Source organism: Lissotriton helveticus, chromosome 3_2 (assembly GCF_964261635.1).
Source record: "Lissotriton helveticus chromosome 3_2, aLisHel1.1, whole genome shotgun sequence".
In the NCBI taxonomy this organism is placed as follows: Eukaryota; Metazoa; Chordata; class Amphibia; order Caudata; family Salamandridae; genus Lissotriton; species Lissotriton helveticus.
Genome location: NC_136062.1, coordinates 136893426 through 136911104, shown reverse-complemented (window position 1 = coordinate 136911104; position 17679 = coordinate 136893426). Strand labels below are relative to the sequence as shown.

Below are 17679 nucleotides of genomic sequence, written 5' to 3'. Positions count from 1 at the left end.
GCTGCACCATCGTGAGTTCAATCCTGCTCTGCCTCTTGGTGTCTGTCTCCGTTTTGTGATCTTGTGCTTGTATTCTGTGTCTTGTATATTACGGTTCTGCTTTTGCCCTCGTTTTGTCTCTTTTTTCCTTTGCGTCTGGCTCTCCCCCCCCTTTCTTCTGTTTTCATTGCCCGTCTCCCACTGCTGCTCCCCCGCAGCCACACCCCCTCGCCGCCCCGCTCCCGTCTCCCAGCAGATCCTCCCTCCCTGCCTGCCTGAAATGCAGGCAGCTGCGCGGCAGTAAGAGCAACCCCTGACCCTCATAGGCCAGGTCGCCCCGCTCCTGCCGCTCAGCACCACTGGAGTGCCAGCACCTCTCCCCATTGCTGCTGCACCACTGTGAGTTCAATCCTGCTCTGCCTCTTGGTGTCTGTCTCCGTTTTGTGATCTTGTGCTTGTATTCTGTCTCTTGTATATTACAGTTCTGCTTTTGCCCTCGTTTTGCCTCTTTTTTCCCTTGCGTTCAGCTCTCTCCCCCTCCCCCCTTTCTTCTGTTTTCATTGCCCGTCTCCCGCTGCTGCTCCCCCACGGTCACGCCCCCTCACCGCCACGCTCCCGCCTCCCAGCTGATCCTCCCTCCCTCCCCGCCTTAAATGCCGGCCCCTGCGCGACTGCGCAGCAGACGCGCGGAGGCGCGCCAGAGGCAAGCCCATCTGCGCCCGTCCACGCCTAGACCGCGCCCAGCGCCAGAACCCCTGGACCGCGCGAACGTCACGACGCCAGACGCCGATACGACGCCAGCGTACTCCTCGCTCTCAACGCCGGCCGAGACCACCGCTGCTTACAGGCCGCCCCGAAACGTACCTACGGTCCCTTCTCTTGCCACACCTGCGACAAAGCCACCATCCCTTCAAGGACCGGACCCAACCACCTTCACTGCATACTTCTCAACATCCGCTCCGCACGTAAACACGCCGTCGAGCTCTGGGACCTGCTCAACACCTCCGCCCCAGACTTTGCCTTCCTGACCGAGACTTGGTGGAACGACCCTTCGGCGCCCGACATCGCCATAACCATCCCGGACGGCTACAAGATCACCCGCAGGGATAGAGCCAATGGAATCGGAGGAGGTCTATGCATCGTCCACAAGTCCGCCCTCAAGGTCTCCACCCACGTAGACGACACCCTCAACTCTGCCAAACACCTGCACTTCCGGATCCACACCGACCCCAACACCACCCTCAGAGGAACACTCGTCTACAGACCCCTCGGACCCCAGGCACAGTTCAGCAACCCAATCGCTGACCTCGCCAGCACCCACGCACTCGCCTCCATGGACTACATCCTCCTCGGTGACCTGAACTTCCACCTCGAGAACAACAACAACGCCAACACCGCCACCCTGATCGACAACCTCGCCAACTTCGGCCTCAGACAACTCGTCACTGCACCCACCCACGTCGCCGGCCACACGCTCGACACCGTCTTCTCCACATGTCCCACGTCACCCTCAACCACATCTCCGAACTCGACTGGACGGACCACCGCTCCATTTCACCTTCAAGAAACCCACCACGCCGCTGCTGGAGCAAAGTCACCGAAGACCAGATGACCACCACCCTCACCCTGAACCCACCCACCGACCCAGACGCCGCCGCCCGCAACCTCAGACAGTGGATCGACAACTGCGCCAACACCCTCGCACCGCTCAAGAAACCCTCCAACAGCCACACCAGCAAGAAAGCCACCTGCTTCACCGAAGAGCTCCAGACCTCCAAACATACAAGTCGAAAACTGGAGAAGAAATGGCTCCACGAACGTACCCAGGACAGCCACGCAGCCCACAAGGACGCCATCCGCAGACATAACCACCTCATCAGATCAGCCAAGAGATCCTCCTTCAAAGCCCGCCTGGACAACAACGCACACAACAGCAAAGAGCTATTCAGCATAGTGAAGGAACTCTCCAACCCCAGCACCAACACCAACAACATCCCGCCCTCACAAGATCTGTGCGACTCTCTGGCCACCTTCTTCCACCGCAAGACATCCACGACAGCTTCAACACCACGGCCGCCCCGACTATGTCAGACTCCACCCCCCTGCGAACACCGCCCGACCCAACCGCCTGACCTCCTGGTCCCACGTCAACGACGACGAGACACGTAAGGTCATGAACTCCATCGACTCAGGATCACCTTCAGACCCCTGCCCACACCATGTTTTCAACAAAACAGACACAGCCATCGCACCCCAATTACGGAAGGTCATAAACATCTCCTACGAGACAGAAACATTCCCAGAAAGCTGGAAGCACACCGAAATCAGCGCCCTCCTCAAGAAACCCAAGGTAGACCCCAAGGACCTCAAGAACTTCCGGCCCATCTCCCTGCTCCCTTTCCCAGCAAAAGTCATTGAGAAAATAGTCAACATGCAACTGCCCCGCCATCTCGAGGACAACAACATCTTAGACCCGTCCCAGTCTGGATTCAGTTTGTGCCAAGAGTCCCATTTGCTTTGAAGAGGGCCATGAGGAGCAGGGAGTGTGTCGCAGGAAGCTACTGGTGAAGCGTAAGGAGCCAGCCAGTGTTGTGGTCTGGCTCTGCTGAAGGTTTGCGTTAGCTGTAGGCATACACGGTCGATGCTGCAGTGTGAAGAGTCGGGCTGAAGGAGCTTTGCGCTGATTTGCGGTACGAGCGAAGTGGTCTCGATGCGAACGGGCCTGGTCGAGAAGAGCCCAAAAGCTTTTTTTCAGTGCTCTTGAGCCACACCAAGGGCCCAGGACCTCAGAGTCACCACTTAGTTATCAAGAACTCACTGCAGCTGGGTTCAGGGGTTGTTGCAGGATGTAGGGGATCCTTTTATGGACCCAAGGCTCAGATCGAGAGTCCAGTAGACTAGCCCTTGGAGTCACTCTGGGGTCCTGGGTTGAAGATGAAGTTGCAGGTCCAGTTCCTCTCCCCCAAGCATGAGGGCAGCAGGGCAGCAGTACAGCAGAGTAGCAGTCCTTTTAGCAGCACAGTAGTCCATCTTCCTAACAGATTATCCATAGATCCAAAAGTGTACTGAAGAGTTGATGTTTGAGGTCCAGTATTAATACCAGAATGTTCCTCTGAAGAGGGAAGAAGCTTCTAGAGGCATGCCTTTGAAACGTACAGATGTTCTGCCTTCCTTGTCCCAGCTCCAAACTAACTACAGTGGGGTATGCAGCTGTTTGTGTGGTAACAGGACCCAGCCTATTCAAGAGTAATTGAAGCTGGGCCCAGCTCCTCCCTCCAATCCTGCCAGTGATGGCCCATCCAGTCACACTGAAGCTCCCCATTGTGCGTGGCTGTCAAAGAGGAATACACAAAGCTGAACTGTCACCTAGTCGTGTGCTTCAGAGGCAAGCTACGGGAACCAAATGACTAAGGCAAGAAAATACCAACAACAAACCCTTTGGTATAACTTTCTAAATGTGGCATTTTCAGAATTGTAATTTAAACTCTGACTTCGCCATGAGTTAGGATTTTAAATTGTGATTCCAGAGACACCAAAAATGAACTGGTTATCTCTTCCCATTTGGAAATTATACTTTTAAAACATAATATAGTAACTCCAATGTTATCCAATAGGAGAGGTAGGCCTAACAGTAGTGAAAAATGAATTTAGGATTTTTTCACTGCCAGGACATGTAAGACTTAAAAGTACATGTCCTACCTTTTAAATACATTGCGCTCTGCCCTTTGGGTTATCAAGGGTCTAGCTAGGGGTGATGTAGATGCATTTCATACAGCACGAACAGACTGCAATGGCAGGCCTGAGATGTTCAAAGTGCTACTTAAGTGGGTGGCACAATCAGTGCTGCAGTCCCACTAGCGGCTTTTAATTTACAGGCCCTGGGCACAGGTAGTACCACTTTATTAGGGACTTACAAGTAAATTAATTATGCCAATTAGCTGAAAACGTACATTGAATGTACTGCAGATTGTGATAGCTGAGCTGACTATGTAACCCATGCCAAGCATATTTGGAAGCCATACATAATGAATTTTCTCCGCACAACTATGGTCGAAACAGTTTTTTTATTTTTAAAGGGTAGAGTATGCTCCACCATTTCACACCTTGCACTGTGAACGGTCATCCTTCTCAAGTGGATCATATAGCTTTTAGAGCACAAAGGTGGCGCAGTAGGGCACAGAAGTCTGGGCGGATGAGTAATGACCTTATTGGAGGTTGGTATATTTCGAAATTTCTTTAGAGGTTGGTGTAGTGTGTTCTCATCCTATTGGAGTATTTTTCAGTTCTGCAACTATTAGGCATAATACCAAGGAGGAAAAAACTGGTTGTTTTGCCAGTTCAGTTAGTGCACACAAAGTGACATTTCCAGATCCCCAGCTCGTACTAAAGGCCACTGAGCAGGCTTTAAGGTATACTGTAGTTCAGGAATTCAGACAATCTGGTAGAACCTTGTGGGAGATCAAATGGACTACGATTGGCTGACATTTGGTGTGGGTTAGGAGCATGCCAATTTTATTGGATAATGGGGCCCTATATTTTCTTTTATCTCATTAGTACGTTGTATTTTTTTATACTGCTATAAGACTTAATCCCTAGTGCATAATTAGAGAATTGTCAAAAAAAGGGTAGGAAACATAAACCTGTCTTATGTCCGGCTTAGAAGAAAGGTAGGATATATCTTATGATGCAGGTGGTATAGTTAGAAAATAGAGCGAAGTTCAAGAATTAGAGGAAACAAGGAATGCTTGGTATCTACTACTCACTTTATCCTCTTTCTTTTAGTAATGGCCTGAATGTTCCTATTAAAGACTACTCTCTTTTCGGCGGGGAGCCAGTGGACATCACGGAGGTGCTGGGTGATGTGGTCATGTCTTGGGATGCCAAGGACGAGTCTAACTGCGGCGTTCTGGATGGTCTGTAGCTTGCAAAGGAGCGTTTTGTTGATTCCGGTGTAGAGGGCGTTTACGTAGTCCAGCCTGCTGGTGATGAGTACATGGGTGACAATCTTCCTGGAGAATGGTGGGGATCCATTTGAAGGTCTTGCTGTGTATGCAGAGGATGTTGAAGCATGTGGAGGACACAGCGTTGATCTGACGGTACATGGCCACTAAGGAGTCGAGTATGATGCCGAGGTTGCGGGTGTGGTCCGCGGGGGTGGGAGGCCACCAGGTGTTGTCCCATGCGGAGGGGGTGGGACCGAGAATGGGGACTTCCGTTTTCTCCCAATTGAGCTTCAGGCAGCTTCTGCTCATCCAGGATGCAACATCCTTCATTCCTTCCTGGAAACTGTGCCTGGTGATGTCGGGTTCCTTGGTGAGGGAGAGGATGAGCTCGTTATCGTCGGCGTACGACACTATTATGATTCTGTGTTTTCTGATGATGGTTGCGAGGAGGGCCATGTAGATGTTAAAGTGCAGGGGCCTAGGAGAGCATCCTTAGCATACTAGGCATCTGATCTCAGTAGTTTCAGAGAGAAAGGGAGGGAGTCTTATTGTTTGTGTTCTGCCAGAGATAAAAGAACAAATCCAGTCTAAGTCAGTTCCCTGGATATCGGCATCTTGGAGTCTGGCAGCTAGTGTGCGATAGGAGACGGTGTCGAAGGCTGCTGATAGGTCTAGTAGTATGAGGTGTGGCCTTGATCGAGGAGGGTGCGAATGTCGTCATTGGCGGCTATGAGGGCGGTCACAGTGCTCTGGTTGCTGCGGAATCCCGATAGAGATGGACATTGGAGTTACCTAATTACATTTAATAAGTGTAATTTCCCTATTAATCACAGGTCTTTGGTGCTGCAGGACCATTCTACTTAAGGCTGGAGAGAACCAAGTTTACAATTCTGTCCTACCTATACTACCTGTACAGTGGGAAGGGTATTATGATGCTTCTCGATAGGGAAGTTTATGAGGTGTCTTCAGTCTGGAAAGTGACATGGATGTGCAAACTGGGGAAGTGGAGGTGGTTTGGGTTTTAGGACTTGCTGAGAATCTACCGACTGGGGGATCTCCTGGAGAGCAGTGGCCTGATGGCCTTCTCCTCCTTCAAGCGAGACTATCACATGAATTACAACCAATACTTAAAATTATGAACAGTTGCATCATGCTTGGCAGGTGGAGAGCCTGAGGGTGTTTGACATGTCTGAGTACGCCCCACTGGAGGGCAGAATGCTCCTAGAGGACTTACATTCAAAACACTCAAGAACAATATGCCGGACACACTGGTTTCTCTGAGAGTGCAATAAGGGGAGGACCTGGATGGAAATGGAGGATGTGGTCTGGGAGGCAGTCCTGATGCACCCAAGGAAGATCACCATAGAGTACCTGTTGCACCTGATCCAACTTAAAGTACTACATTGACTTTGCCTGCACTGCATGGGGAGGGCGGCATCCCCAGATTGTCTGTGGTGTGGGGCAACGTGGAGTATGTTCGTCCATACGATCTTATGTGGCCAAGCCATTCAGGTATACAGGGCACAGGGGGTAGGGGAGCTCAACAAGGTGTTGGGGGGACATATCCCAATTGAGCCTAAATATGTCCTCTTGGCACTTGGGGATTCCAGGAGATGTAGAAGTCCCTAGGGTGAAGCTCCTCTTTTGCAACTTGGAGCTTGTAGTGGCCAAGCTTGATATAGGGTGTCACTGGGGTGCTCCTGAGGGAGAATGGAGGTCCCGGGTAGACCTATACATGGCGGCCAAAAAGGTTACATATATAAACAGAGCTTGCTCACGCACGTTTTTCAAGGTTTGGGGATGTTGACAAACTATGGCCTACAGCTCCCTGTCGCAGAGGCTGATGCTCCTACCTGATTTCAGTGCGCATGTACTGTTGTCTTATGAATCATTGCTTTCTCTCCTAGTGAAACATAATATTGTAGCCGTATGTCAACCCTGTGTGAAAGGCTGCAGTATATATTTGCGTCCTCCTTTGTTATAGGGCTTGTGATTGCGCCCTTATTGTTGTTTGTTCTATGGAAACAAAGAATAAAGATACTTCTAAAAACATTATAAATTAGTTTCATTTTCAAATGGGAACAGGTAGTCAGGAGAGGATGTGGCCTAACGGCTAGAGCGATCAACCTCGAAGCTAAGGAACTGGGTTCAAGACTCAGCAGGGACACTCAACATCCTGTGATCCCCGGCAAATCACTTAGGGCCTCATTACGATGACAGTCGGTAAATCTCAGACCGCTTGTCAGAGGCTTACCTACCGACATTGTAGATTTACAGTCCGACAGCCAAATTTCAATGTCGGCATTCGGAGTGTAAACCGGCCAGTCAATTCAACTAGGTTATGTTTGGAGCCCGTCAGCCATTCAGAAACCGCCCATAATCCCTTTAGAGCGGCGTATCCGCCTTCTGGATTATGATGTCGGTTTTCGGAAAGGCCGACATGGAAGGCTGTTGGAAAACAACTTTGGGGGCAACCTAGCAGGGCTCCTATTCCTCCGCCGCCTACGTTTGTGGCAGTGGGGGGCTCCTATATTATGTTATGTTATGTTACTGCAATTTTATAACACGCACAGCTACCTGGAAGTGTCCCGGCGAGTTGACCAATGCGGGGTGAGCGGGAGGGAAAGTAGAAGCTAACCCATCGAATTAAAAAGTAAGGTTTTCAATTGCTTCTTAAATATCCTCAGATCGTAATTATTTCTGATCTCAAAGGGCAAACTGTTCCAGGCCCTGGCCGCCCTTACGGAAAGGGAGCTTCCTCCCATACTGGCAAGGCGGTAGCGAGGGATGGCAACAAGGCATTGAGCTGTTGACCGGAGAAGCCTGGGTGGCGTATAGAAGTTAAAACACCTCCTAAGATAGCAAGACCCAGACTTGTAGAGGGCACTATGGGTGATAATTAGTGCCTTAAACAAAATATGCTGGTCAACAGGAAGGCAATGGAAATCGCGTAAAGACTGCTTAATACCATGGCTGCGCGGAATGCCTAGCAGCTTTCGAGTGGCCGCATTCTGAATGGTCTGAAGCTTTTTTATCTGGTAGCAAGGAAGGCCAATGTAAAGGGAATTGGCGTAATCAAGGCGCAACAAGATAAGAGCGCGGGTCACCATTTCTTTGGCCACTTTTGGCAGGAGCGGCAAGAATTTCCTAAGAAGCTTCAATGTGCCAAAGCACACTCCTGCCAGCCTATTGATCTGAGTACGAAATCCAAGATCTTCGCCGAAGCAAACTCTCAGGTTTTTTGCTGGGCTACCCTGGGTTTTTGGTTTAGGGAAGCCCGCTGGCCACAAGTCATCCCGAAAATTTGGCAGGAAGGTCCCATAAAGAAGGACCTGTGATTTTTCCTCATTACATTTAAGAGGAGTCTGGGACAGCCAATTAAAGACTTCCATCAGGCAGTTTCTAACTGATTCCACAGAAGTCTCATCTTTCTTCCATGTGAAAAGCAGCTGGGTGTCGTCAGCGTAAGCTATAATTTTGGCACCCAATCCTTCCGCCAAATATATCAATGGGTTCATATATACATAAAAAAGCGAAGGGCTCAGTGTAGAGCCCTGAGGTACACCTGTAGTAATGCTTTTGGGAGTGGATGAAGAGGGCGGGACCTACACTTGTTGAGATCTGCTGTCCAAGAAGGATTCTATCCAGTCCCACACCTGGCCTGAAATTCCAATATTAGACAGGCGAGCTAACAACTGTCTGTGTGGAACCGTATCAAATGCGGCAGAGAGGTCTAATGAAACCAGGGCCGCTCTGCCACCAGAATCACAACAGTCCCTGATAGCTTCTGTTATCTTGACCAAAGCGATCTCAGTGCTGTATGAGGTGCTAAAGCCGGACTGAGCCAGGTGAAGAGCACCAGCGGTTTCAACGAACGCAGACAGCTGTTTAAAAACTGCCTTCTCGCAAACCTTCGCCACAGCAGGAAGGAGAGAGATTGGTGGATAGCTAGACAGGGTATCTGACTTCAGTGAGGGTTATTTTAACAGGGGTAATAACTTCGCCTGCGTCTATTCCTCAGGCACCGTGGCAGACTGCAGCGACAAGTTAATGATGTTACTAACTTCAGGATTAACTACGGTAGCCACAGTTGCCAGCTGCCTGGCAAGGCAGGGGTCTGCCGGGGATAGTGATTTGAGTGCTTTGAGAATGGCCAGAGTATCTGCCAGTGGGATGGGTGTGAAATCTGTCAAGGTCATGAGAGTACAATCCGACTCGCTAACGGCCTGGGCCGGATGCTCAGTCAAGTCTAAGCTAGCTGGCCCCAAACTGGCCTGAATAGTTTGTATTTTGTTAATAAAGAAATCTGAAAGTTGTTCGCACCAGGCATTAGAGGGGGGTGGTGAGGGGCCTGCCTTACTTTCTGCAACTGGCTTCAGAAAGCTCTGGACAATCGAGAAGATTTCCTTTGAGTTATTCCTGGATTGAGCAATGCATTCTGCATAAAACTGACCTTTGGCGCTCTTAACTGCGTCATAGCAGCAGTTCGGACATTTCCTAAGGGCTAATTTGGATAGCGGGCAGTACGCTTGTCGCCTGCTGCGTTCTAATTTTTTTACACGCTTTTTTTTTTTCTCTTTAAGTTCCTTGGAAAACCAAGGCTTGGACGGAGTCATTCTAACTCTCTTGTGATCCCGAGTTATAGCCAGTTGGCCCACTGCTCACGCAATCCATTTGTGAAAGCTTCCTACTGCCTCGGCCAATCCCTCCCCAGCCAGTGGACGTGACTCTGACAAAACTCTGCCAAAAGCTGCCAACTCTAGGCGGGAGGTCTACTTTCAGTTAACCTCAAAGGTGGATCTGGAGATTTAATTAACCAAGAAAAATTGATTAAGGAATGATCAGACCAAGTGACCGGCAAGGGGTCTTGGACTGTTAAAGAGAAATTAGAACATATCACATCAAGCGTATGGCCCCCACTATGGGACGGAGAATTGACCCATTGAGTCCTATGGTGCCCCCTGAAAATCCCAGCACTATGTAGCAGGCACCACACGGTGCAGGTATTTACACAAACTCCCATTTCAAAATGGGAGCTTGTGCTATAGGCGATTTCCGCCCGCAGCACAAGCTCCCATAGTGAAATGGGATTTTGCAACCGCACCATGCGCAGTTGCATCGTAATATGGTGTGAGGAACCCCCGACCTATGGTCGGTCAGTTCTCACACAGAAACTGTTGGTTGAAGGCAACTCTGACCGAAATCATGTTAAGGGCCTTAATCGCCCTGTGCCCCACAAAAAAATGAATGTGTTCCTCTGTAACGCAACTGGTGCTCATGCAAAGCGCTTCAATACCTTCAGGTATATGTTTCGTCTCTGTGGAATTGTAATGAAAAATCTATGGAGAAGTTAGATTTTAAAATACAATTTTGATAATGCCACTTTTAACAATAGATTTAACCCAGATCTGTAACTGGGGGTGAATGTCTGATTTGTTCAGCGTTCCGTCCATCATCTGTTCTTTTTTCTTTGTTGCCCCAAGTTGGAAGGGACACCAGACATGGGTCTGTGCTCGCTGTGCCACCAGATTCAAACTAGCCTGGCTGATGAGGTGTGATGCCCCGAAACCCATCTGAGGATGCTTATTTCTGGTCCAGGGAGGACCTGGCCTGGCAGTTCGGGTTGGACTGTTCTCATAGGGAGCAGGGTCAAGACTGAATTGCATATGGCTAGGTCGAAACTGGAACAGCATGGCGAGAAAAAGAACTATGGATTTAACCCAGATCTGTGACTGAGGGGTTAATATTTGATTTGTTTAGCATTCCATCCATCATCTGTTCCTTATGTACTTCTAGAAAGTTGCTGTAGGAAGGTGGAATCTGACTACATGGTTGCCCCCACTTTTTTCCTGGTGTTTTGATGGTTTTTGACTTACTTTGGCTGGAATCCTGTTGTCCAGGGCTCCAGCCTATCTGCTGTCCTCTCTAAATTGATTGCATTGATTGATTAGGTACACTCCAGATTGGTTACTGGGTTACCCTTGTGAGTCCCTAGTATATCGTACCTTAGGTACTAAGGGCATAGGTACCCCAGAGGCCTACCAGGGGCTAAAGCATGTATTATGCCACCCCTGGGAAGCCTTCCAAAATGGCACCACAGGGCTGCTACTGCAGCCTGGGTATGGTGGTGCATGCACCTCTTACTTAGATATAGGCTACCTATATCTACCTTAAATGACAGACACATATAAACCTATAAGTCACTCCTATGGCAGGCCTTAACAATCCTGAAGGCAGAGTGCTTGGTTTGGTGTGAGAGGTTGCCCAAGCTTGAGCTGAGCCCCTCTGCAGCTTTCGGAATCACTTCTCTGTAGCTGTTCTGTGATACAGCCATACCATTAACTCTTAAGTGCATTATAACCTCCCGGTAAATACTAACATTGGGATGGCTGCAACAAAACATGTCGTGTTTGGTGTCAAACACTTTGGAATCCTCCCCCACCCCCACCAGTCCTGGTGGCAGGGGTAGAATTCCACCCTTCTAGAGGGAGAAGACACGTACACACTTACTTAAACGGTAATAGTTTTAAAGAGCCCTGCATCACAAAATGGATGCCACAGACACAGGTCTGACCTCCTGCTGCTGAACGAAACTCCGGCAGGGGAGGCCTGGACAATAGGTTTCCTGTCACAGGGAGGTGTAACCACCTCCCAGACAGGTTTTAGTGTATTGGGGCTGGGTGGGTGCATTCATAGAATGCTTTTTCAGACAGTGCTGGGGCACACTTGGTGTCCCTGTGCATACCCAGTTCAAACCGGTTGCAGGGGCACTCAGCCCCTGCTCTGGCGTGAAACTGGACAAAGGGAAAGGGGTGTAACCACCCCCACCCTGGGGAACCCTAAAGTAAGTCCAACCCCTAAACTTAGTATAAGTATAGGAACCCAGGCCTGAGGATTTTAGATTACCCTGGATGAAACTCTGCAACATATATCCTGGAACTTCGACATTCTATTTCGACTAGAAGACGGAAGAATCTCCCTTGGGGTTAAAGAGTGACTCCCCTGTTCAAACAGGTACCAACGAAGCATCTTGCCGGTCTGCATTTCCAAGGCTTCCGCCCGAATACGAAGGTTTTTCGACACAGGACACGGATTTCCAGACATCTCCGAGGCCGACACGAGATCCCAGCAAAGCTGAGACCTTTAGCCATCATGAGAGACGTGGGACCGGAACTCCTGGACAACATGCACATTTGCTAGTGCACCTACTTCCCGAGCTTTCCCAAAGTTGTGCATTGGGCTACTCGTAGTCCAAGCCCTGAGCACCATCTGCACCGAAGATTGTGGGCCTACACTCCACGAATGTTCCGTGGGCCCGCTTCTAGCAATTCTGCTCGAGGCGCCTTCGCGATCCCTGCTCTGTCAACTGGTGGGTCCCCACGAAGGTAACTCTTCTGTTTCTCGGGCATTCATGGTTGTTCCATACGTGCCCTGACTCCCCTCCAAAGGGTGAGTCCCTCGGACTTTGCTGGTCTGCACCGAAGCCACTCTTTGCTTTCTGCGTGGGTTGCTGTTGCCAAGGCTGGTTGGGTCCAATCTGGATACCGACGCTGCAGCACTCGACATCCTTTGTGGGACAGCTCGAATCTAGCTCCTGGTTTTCATCGAAGCCTCCTGGTGCTCGTGGCTGAAGAGTCAAGCTTCACCTTCTTCACCTGAAATCACCAGACATTGGTTGGCATCGTCTCCTTGCTGCCTGGTCACTGGCTAGTGACCCAGACTCTGTCCCTTCTGCTTTCAGGTTCTTCAGTTCTTCAATCCACCCTTCTGTCCATCTTGACACTTTACACTTGGTCGCCTGCAGCACTTCTTCACAGCTCGCCATAGGAAACAACGACGAAACCCGACACCTATAAACCTGGTTTCCCTGGGTGAGGTAACACAAGTACTCCAGTGCTCCCGTGGGTATTGACTCTCAAACTGTCTAGTTCTCAAGGGGTTTCTTCCAAGTCCACTCCTAAGTGTCCTTAATCTGTAATTTTCCAACCGCGACTCTCCCCATAGAAGTTAATGATGATTCGCGGCTGTGTTTAGACACTGCATGCATCCCCCGTGGGTCCCCTGTGTCACTACCTTGGATGGTTCCTGGTGGCCCCAGCGGTTCTAAAGGCTCTAGGCTATGTGTCAGTCATGGTTCTTATACCACTTTCTTAGTATATGTGACGCCCCTAGGACTAATCATATATTGTGCTAATTTACTGTGTGTTGAATAAGTTTACTTGTGTACTTTTGCCACTAGCCTCGTAGAGACTAGGGGGATGTGTTTAGTATAAATACATATATTTTATATATATCTGTTGTGGTTCTTTCATTTGGTCATTACATGAGATTATAGACTGGTAAAACAAGCGGCTTTACATTCCTTCAAGACTTAGCCTGAAGGCTGCTCTCCACAGCTACCACTAGGATAGATTTCTATAAGGTTGTCTTTAACCTACCATCAATAAGGGGTTGTTTGGACTGGTGCAAGGTGCCCACTAGAATAGTGGACAGCATATGCCAGGCCGTCTCAAAGTTGCCATTTTCCTGTCTTAGCCATTTGGTTCCAGCAGCCTGCCTTAGCCATTTGGTTCCAGCTGCCAGTCTATGGGTCACATGACTGGTTGTGGGTGACAGTTCGTCTTTGTATATTCCCCCTAGAGAGTCACACACAATGGAGAGCTTCAGTGTGACTGGCAGGACTGGAGGGAGAATCTGGGCCCAGCTCCACTAACAAGAATAGGATGTGTCCTGTCTCCACACTAAGCTTCTCAGCCTGTAGTTAATCTGGAGCCAAGACCAGGAAGGTAGGGCATCTGTGCACTTCAAAGGCATGCCTCTAGAAGCTTCGCCCCACTTCAAAGGTACAAATGGCTATAAATACTGGATCTTAGACACCAACTCTTTAGTACACATCAAGAAGGACTGCTGTGCTGCTGAAAGGACTGCCACCCTGCTAGACTGCTGTGTTGACCTGCTGCCCTCTTGCCAGGTGAGAAGGACTTGATCGCCATCTCTTGAACGAAGATCCCGGAGTGACTCCAACTCATGTTGCATATATTTTTCTACAGCAACAACAAACCATTTTTCCACTGATGTCACCATTCACTTTCATTGTGTTGTGCTTGGAGAACCTGCAATGTGGTATGATATTAATTATCTGTTTGATTCTAACTGATTATTTCTGAATCATAATATTTGGCCTAGGGGGTTTAAGCTGAAAACCTCTCTCGAAGGGAACTATTGTCTTGTTCTTGTATTCACTAGCTCTGGTTTCCAAGGTTACAGGGTTGCCCCATAATAGTTTTTAAATGCCCATTAGGCAGGGTACATGGTATTTAAAAGTAGGACATATAAATGTTTAATGCTAAACATGTCCTTGCAGTGAAAAGCCATTAAAAGCTATTTTCCTTGTAGCAGGGTAAGCTGTTCTATTGGAAAGCACTGCGAGGTAACATTAAAATTAAATAATGTTATCCACCCCAACTAACAATATATTTGCTCACAGTATCCGTTTCCTAAAAAAGTTTTGCACGAAATGTTGTGCTCCTTTTTGGGCTTTTTAGCAGTTTCCATTGACAGGACTAGTACCAAGATATCAATTAGTTTTGTTATTGTACAAATGATGAATAGAATACAGAAATAGAACATTGATTCTTTGTGTTTGACACAGTAAATTGCATTTTATAGTGCTGGTAACCTGCCATTGGGCAAGTGATATCTTTCAAACGCTGCTACTGACCATGTGAACTCGGGCAGTGGATATCTCACTCAAAGTTGAGATAGCTAGATTTCACGCACTGTGTTGCTGTACATCTGACATGATGAGCGCTGGACATCTGACAACATATGCCGATTCGACACACACTGCACCACTCAAAACAAATTGGATGAGAGGCAACATATAAAAATAGAACAACGTGTCTGCACTAAATGAGACGACATATTCAAATGCTGTTATTCGTCTTTTATTTTCAGCTGTGCATAGTATGCAGATGATGAATCCAGCCAACGCGTTTCACCCAAACATGGGCTTCTTCAGGGCTGTAGTGCATACAATATTGACAAAAACATGTTTTAGTATATTCACAAGACCTACATGTATGTGTCACACATTACATGTTAAGACTATAAAGGCGAATATTCACCAAGATACCAAGTGACCATGAATAAAGGAAGGGAAGAAAGAATATCTAGGGTCATTTGAAACCAGTGCCAAAGAGTCAGTGATACGGTGAGTAGCAGAAGTGAAAAGAGGAGAAAGGATGAGTGAGGATAACCATAATAATAACTAGTGAGAATATTAACAAAACAAAGAGAGTGTGCTGTGAAAAGATTTAAAATCATACCGAGTGCTCACAGTATCCCAAAGGGGATGAGTAAGTCACCCAGGAAATATGTCTATACCAGGCCCGATGCTCTATGGCATATAAGTAAAAAGTCCTTAATAGTTGGCTTACCAAAAATTATTAATAGTAGAAGTGATCCTTCTATGGCCGTCTATGTAACAGATAAAATTATATAGGTTCTAAAAGAGGAAAAAGTGTACACGTATATCAGCAACACAATTCTTATACATTGTTGTTCCTTGCATATGATGCTAATGTCCACAGAACATATAACACACTCTGCTGTGATTCAATCAATAGTCATGGGTGAGCCTACAAATGAACAGTGAGAGCTAAGCCAGAGCCGAGCACAGTATCAGCAGTGGCTCCAAGAGCCTGTGCATGAGCCTTAAAAATAATGCCATGTAAATGTTAGAATATAAAATGGTGTCTTCAAAATGCAAAAAGTTGTATTTATTTAAACACGGAAAGCATTTCACCTTAGTACACCACTGCACTGATCAGTATTTTTTTAAAGGGCGATTTTTAAACATGAACCGAGGAACATCCTGCCTCCCATTTTGATGACAATGCTCTAAATTAAGAGGCTAGTTAGTTGTCATGCTACCCTATACGACGCCCACATATTGTAGATGGAGCAACATTATAGGCTATACATCAAACACAAGAGAGGTTTTAGAGAACGTGTTCTCCTCTGGGGTGGAGAAAATGAGGCTCAGAGAAATGAAGTATTTGACTAAGATCACATAGTTTGGTCAAGCAGGGATGCCAGGATTTAGTTCACGCTGTGCAATTCAGTCACTAGACGAGTATCTTTTTCTCACAGGAAAGGTAATGTCTTCTGTTAGTTGACGTTAAAGCGAACTTTCCCAAGGAAATAAGCACGTTCCACAATAGAAACATACTCGGCTACGTGTTCATTTAAAGGCACAGGATGCTAAGGCCGGGAATGCAGTCTGGTTACAAGGTACAGAGTAGGTAGCTGTGACAACTATGCAATATCGGCTAGTGTTGACCTCAAGTTGTCAAGAGGATCTCGAGCAGGGGCAGGAATATAGCTCTCTCACCCACCTCTGCATGTGAAACTGCGTACATGATCTCATACCACATAGGGGCAAATTTACAAGCCCCCTGCGCCAATTTTGCGTCATTTTTAACATGGGAAAAGTGACGCAAAATTGGGGCAAGGGGCTTGTAAATCTGCCCCTTTGTGGGCGCATCATATTCGCTCATAGCTCTTAACATTCGCCTCCTAAACAAAATGGCCTGTATGGCTGGCAACGAGCTGCAGCGTGTGACCCTAAGGATATTTAAACTTTCACACTTCCAGATGGTATCTCTATGCCTGATCTCGCACACTCCAGGGGTGCCGATTTACAAGCCCCTTGCGCCACTTTTGCGTCACTTTTAACATGGGGAAAGTGACGTAAAAGTGGCGCAAAGGGCTTGTAAATAAGCCCACAGGTATCTGGAGAAAAAAACGAACTTTCTTATAGTGTGTGCACTAGTCATCTCACACAGTCTGCCTGCCGCGGACTCAGATGAAGCCATCTCACCACTTTGGGTAGGTCCCTGTAGAAGTGCAGCCCTGGCTTCTCCGCCATGCTGAGCTAGATGTCTATTCCGTATGCCTGTAGCGCAATTGGAGTGGAGAATAGGCTGAACATGCATTCAAAGGCTGTAGTATTTGCAAGACGCCCTAATAAAGACTCGTGGAGCTAGAAAGGGGATACCAGCACACATAGGCGCCATCTTGAATTGGGAAAATACGAGAACCAATTACCTATGAACAACGCAAAGAAGAAACATTCATTTGCGCGGGACGCTGATTATCTTTAAAGGCACCCTGCAGTGTACATGTTTTCCCTTCAATTCAGTAATAAACGCCAGTAACTCCAAGCAATCGCTACTTTTTGATCAGTTGTGTTCACCGTGAATAATTCTCTGCCTTCAGGCTAAGAGCAGCGAAATCTAACGAGATCGATGTCGCCTCCGAAGTACACTGCTTGGGACGCAGATATGGGTACTAATCGCAATGTATAAGCGCCTCACCTCCAGGACACAGAAAGGCAGAAAGTAATATTTTGTGAGCAAGACCCATTTCCCTTCGTCTCCACTTTCATATCATTGCAGGAGTGATATTTGAAGAGCTCTATTTCGAATTCATGTGGTTGAAAAAGATATAGGCAAGACTGGCGATGCCTGTAACCCACTTTAGGACTGGGTCTGGGACCCGATGTTTGACCCCGGGCATGATGAGCTCAACATAATGTGATTCAGGGGCCAGGGCAAATCATTTAACCTCCCCGTGTCTTGACTCTGACCTTCTATAATATAATCTCGTGAGCATTAAGCTCTCTAATGCATTTGAGCCAAGTTCTATTTATATAAAACTGCAAAAAAAAGTTGATCTTATTTAATGCTTGTGC

The 17679-nt window shown here is 47.9% G+C and overlaps 1 protein-coding gene across 1 annotated transcript in view; it reads right to left on the bottom strand.

Annotated features, from left to right (window-relative positions):
- MAPDA (N6-Methyl-AMP deaminase) overlaps positions 1-16951 on the bottom strand; it is a 173548-nt gene extending 156597 nt beyond the window's left edge. The window contains exon 1 of the mRNA XM_078684933.1: positions 16807-16951. Coding sequence (XP_078541059.1) covers positions 16807-16854 — 48 coding nt within the window. The 5' untranslated portion in view covers positions 16855-16951. The remainder of the gene's footprint in view (positions 1-16806) is intronic.
- Positions 16952-17679: the final 728 nt, after the last annotated feature.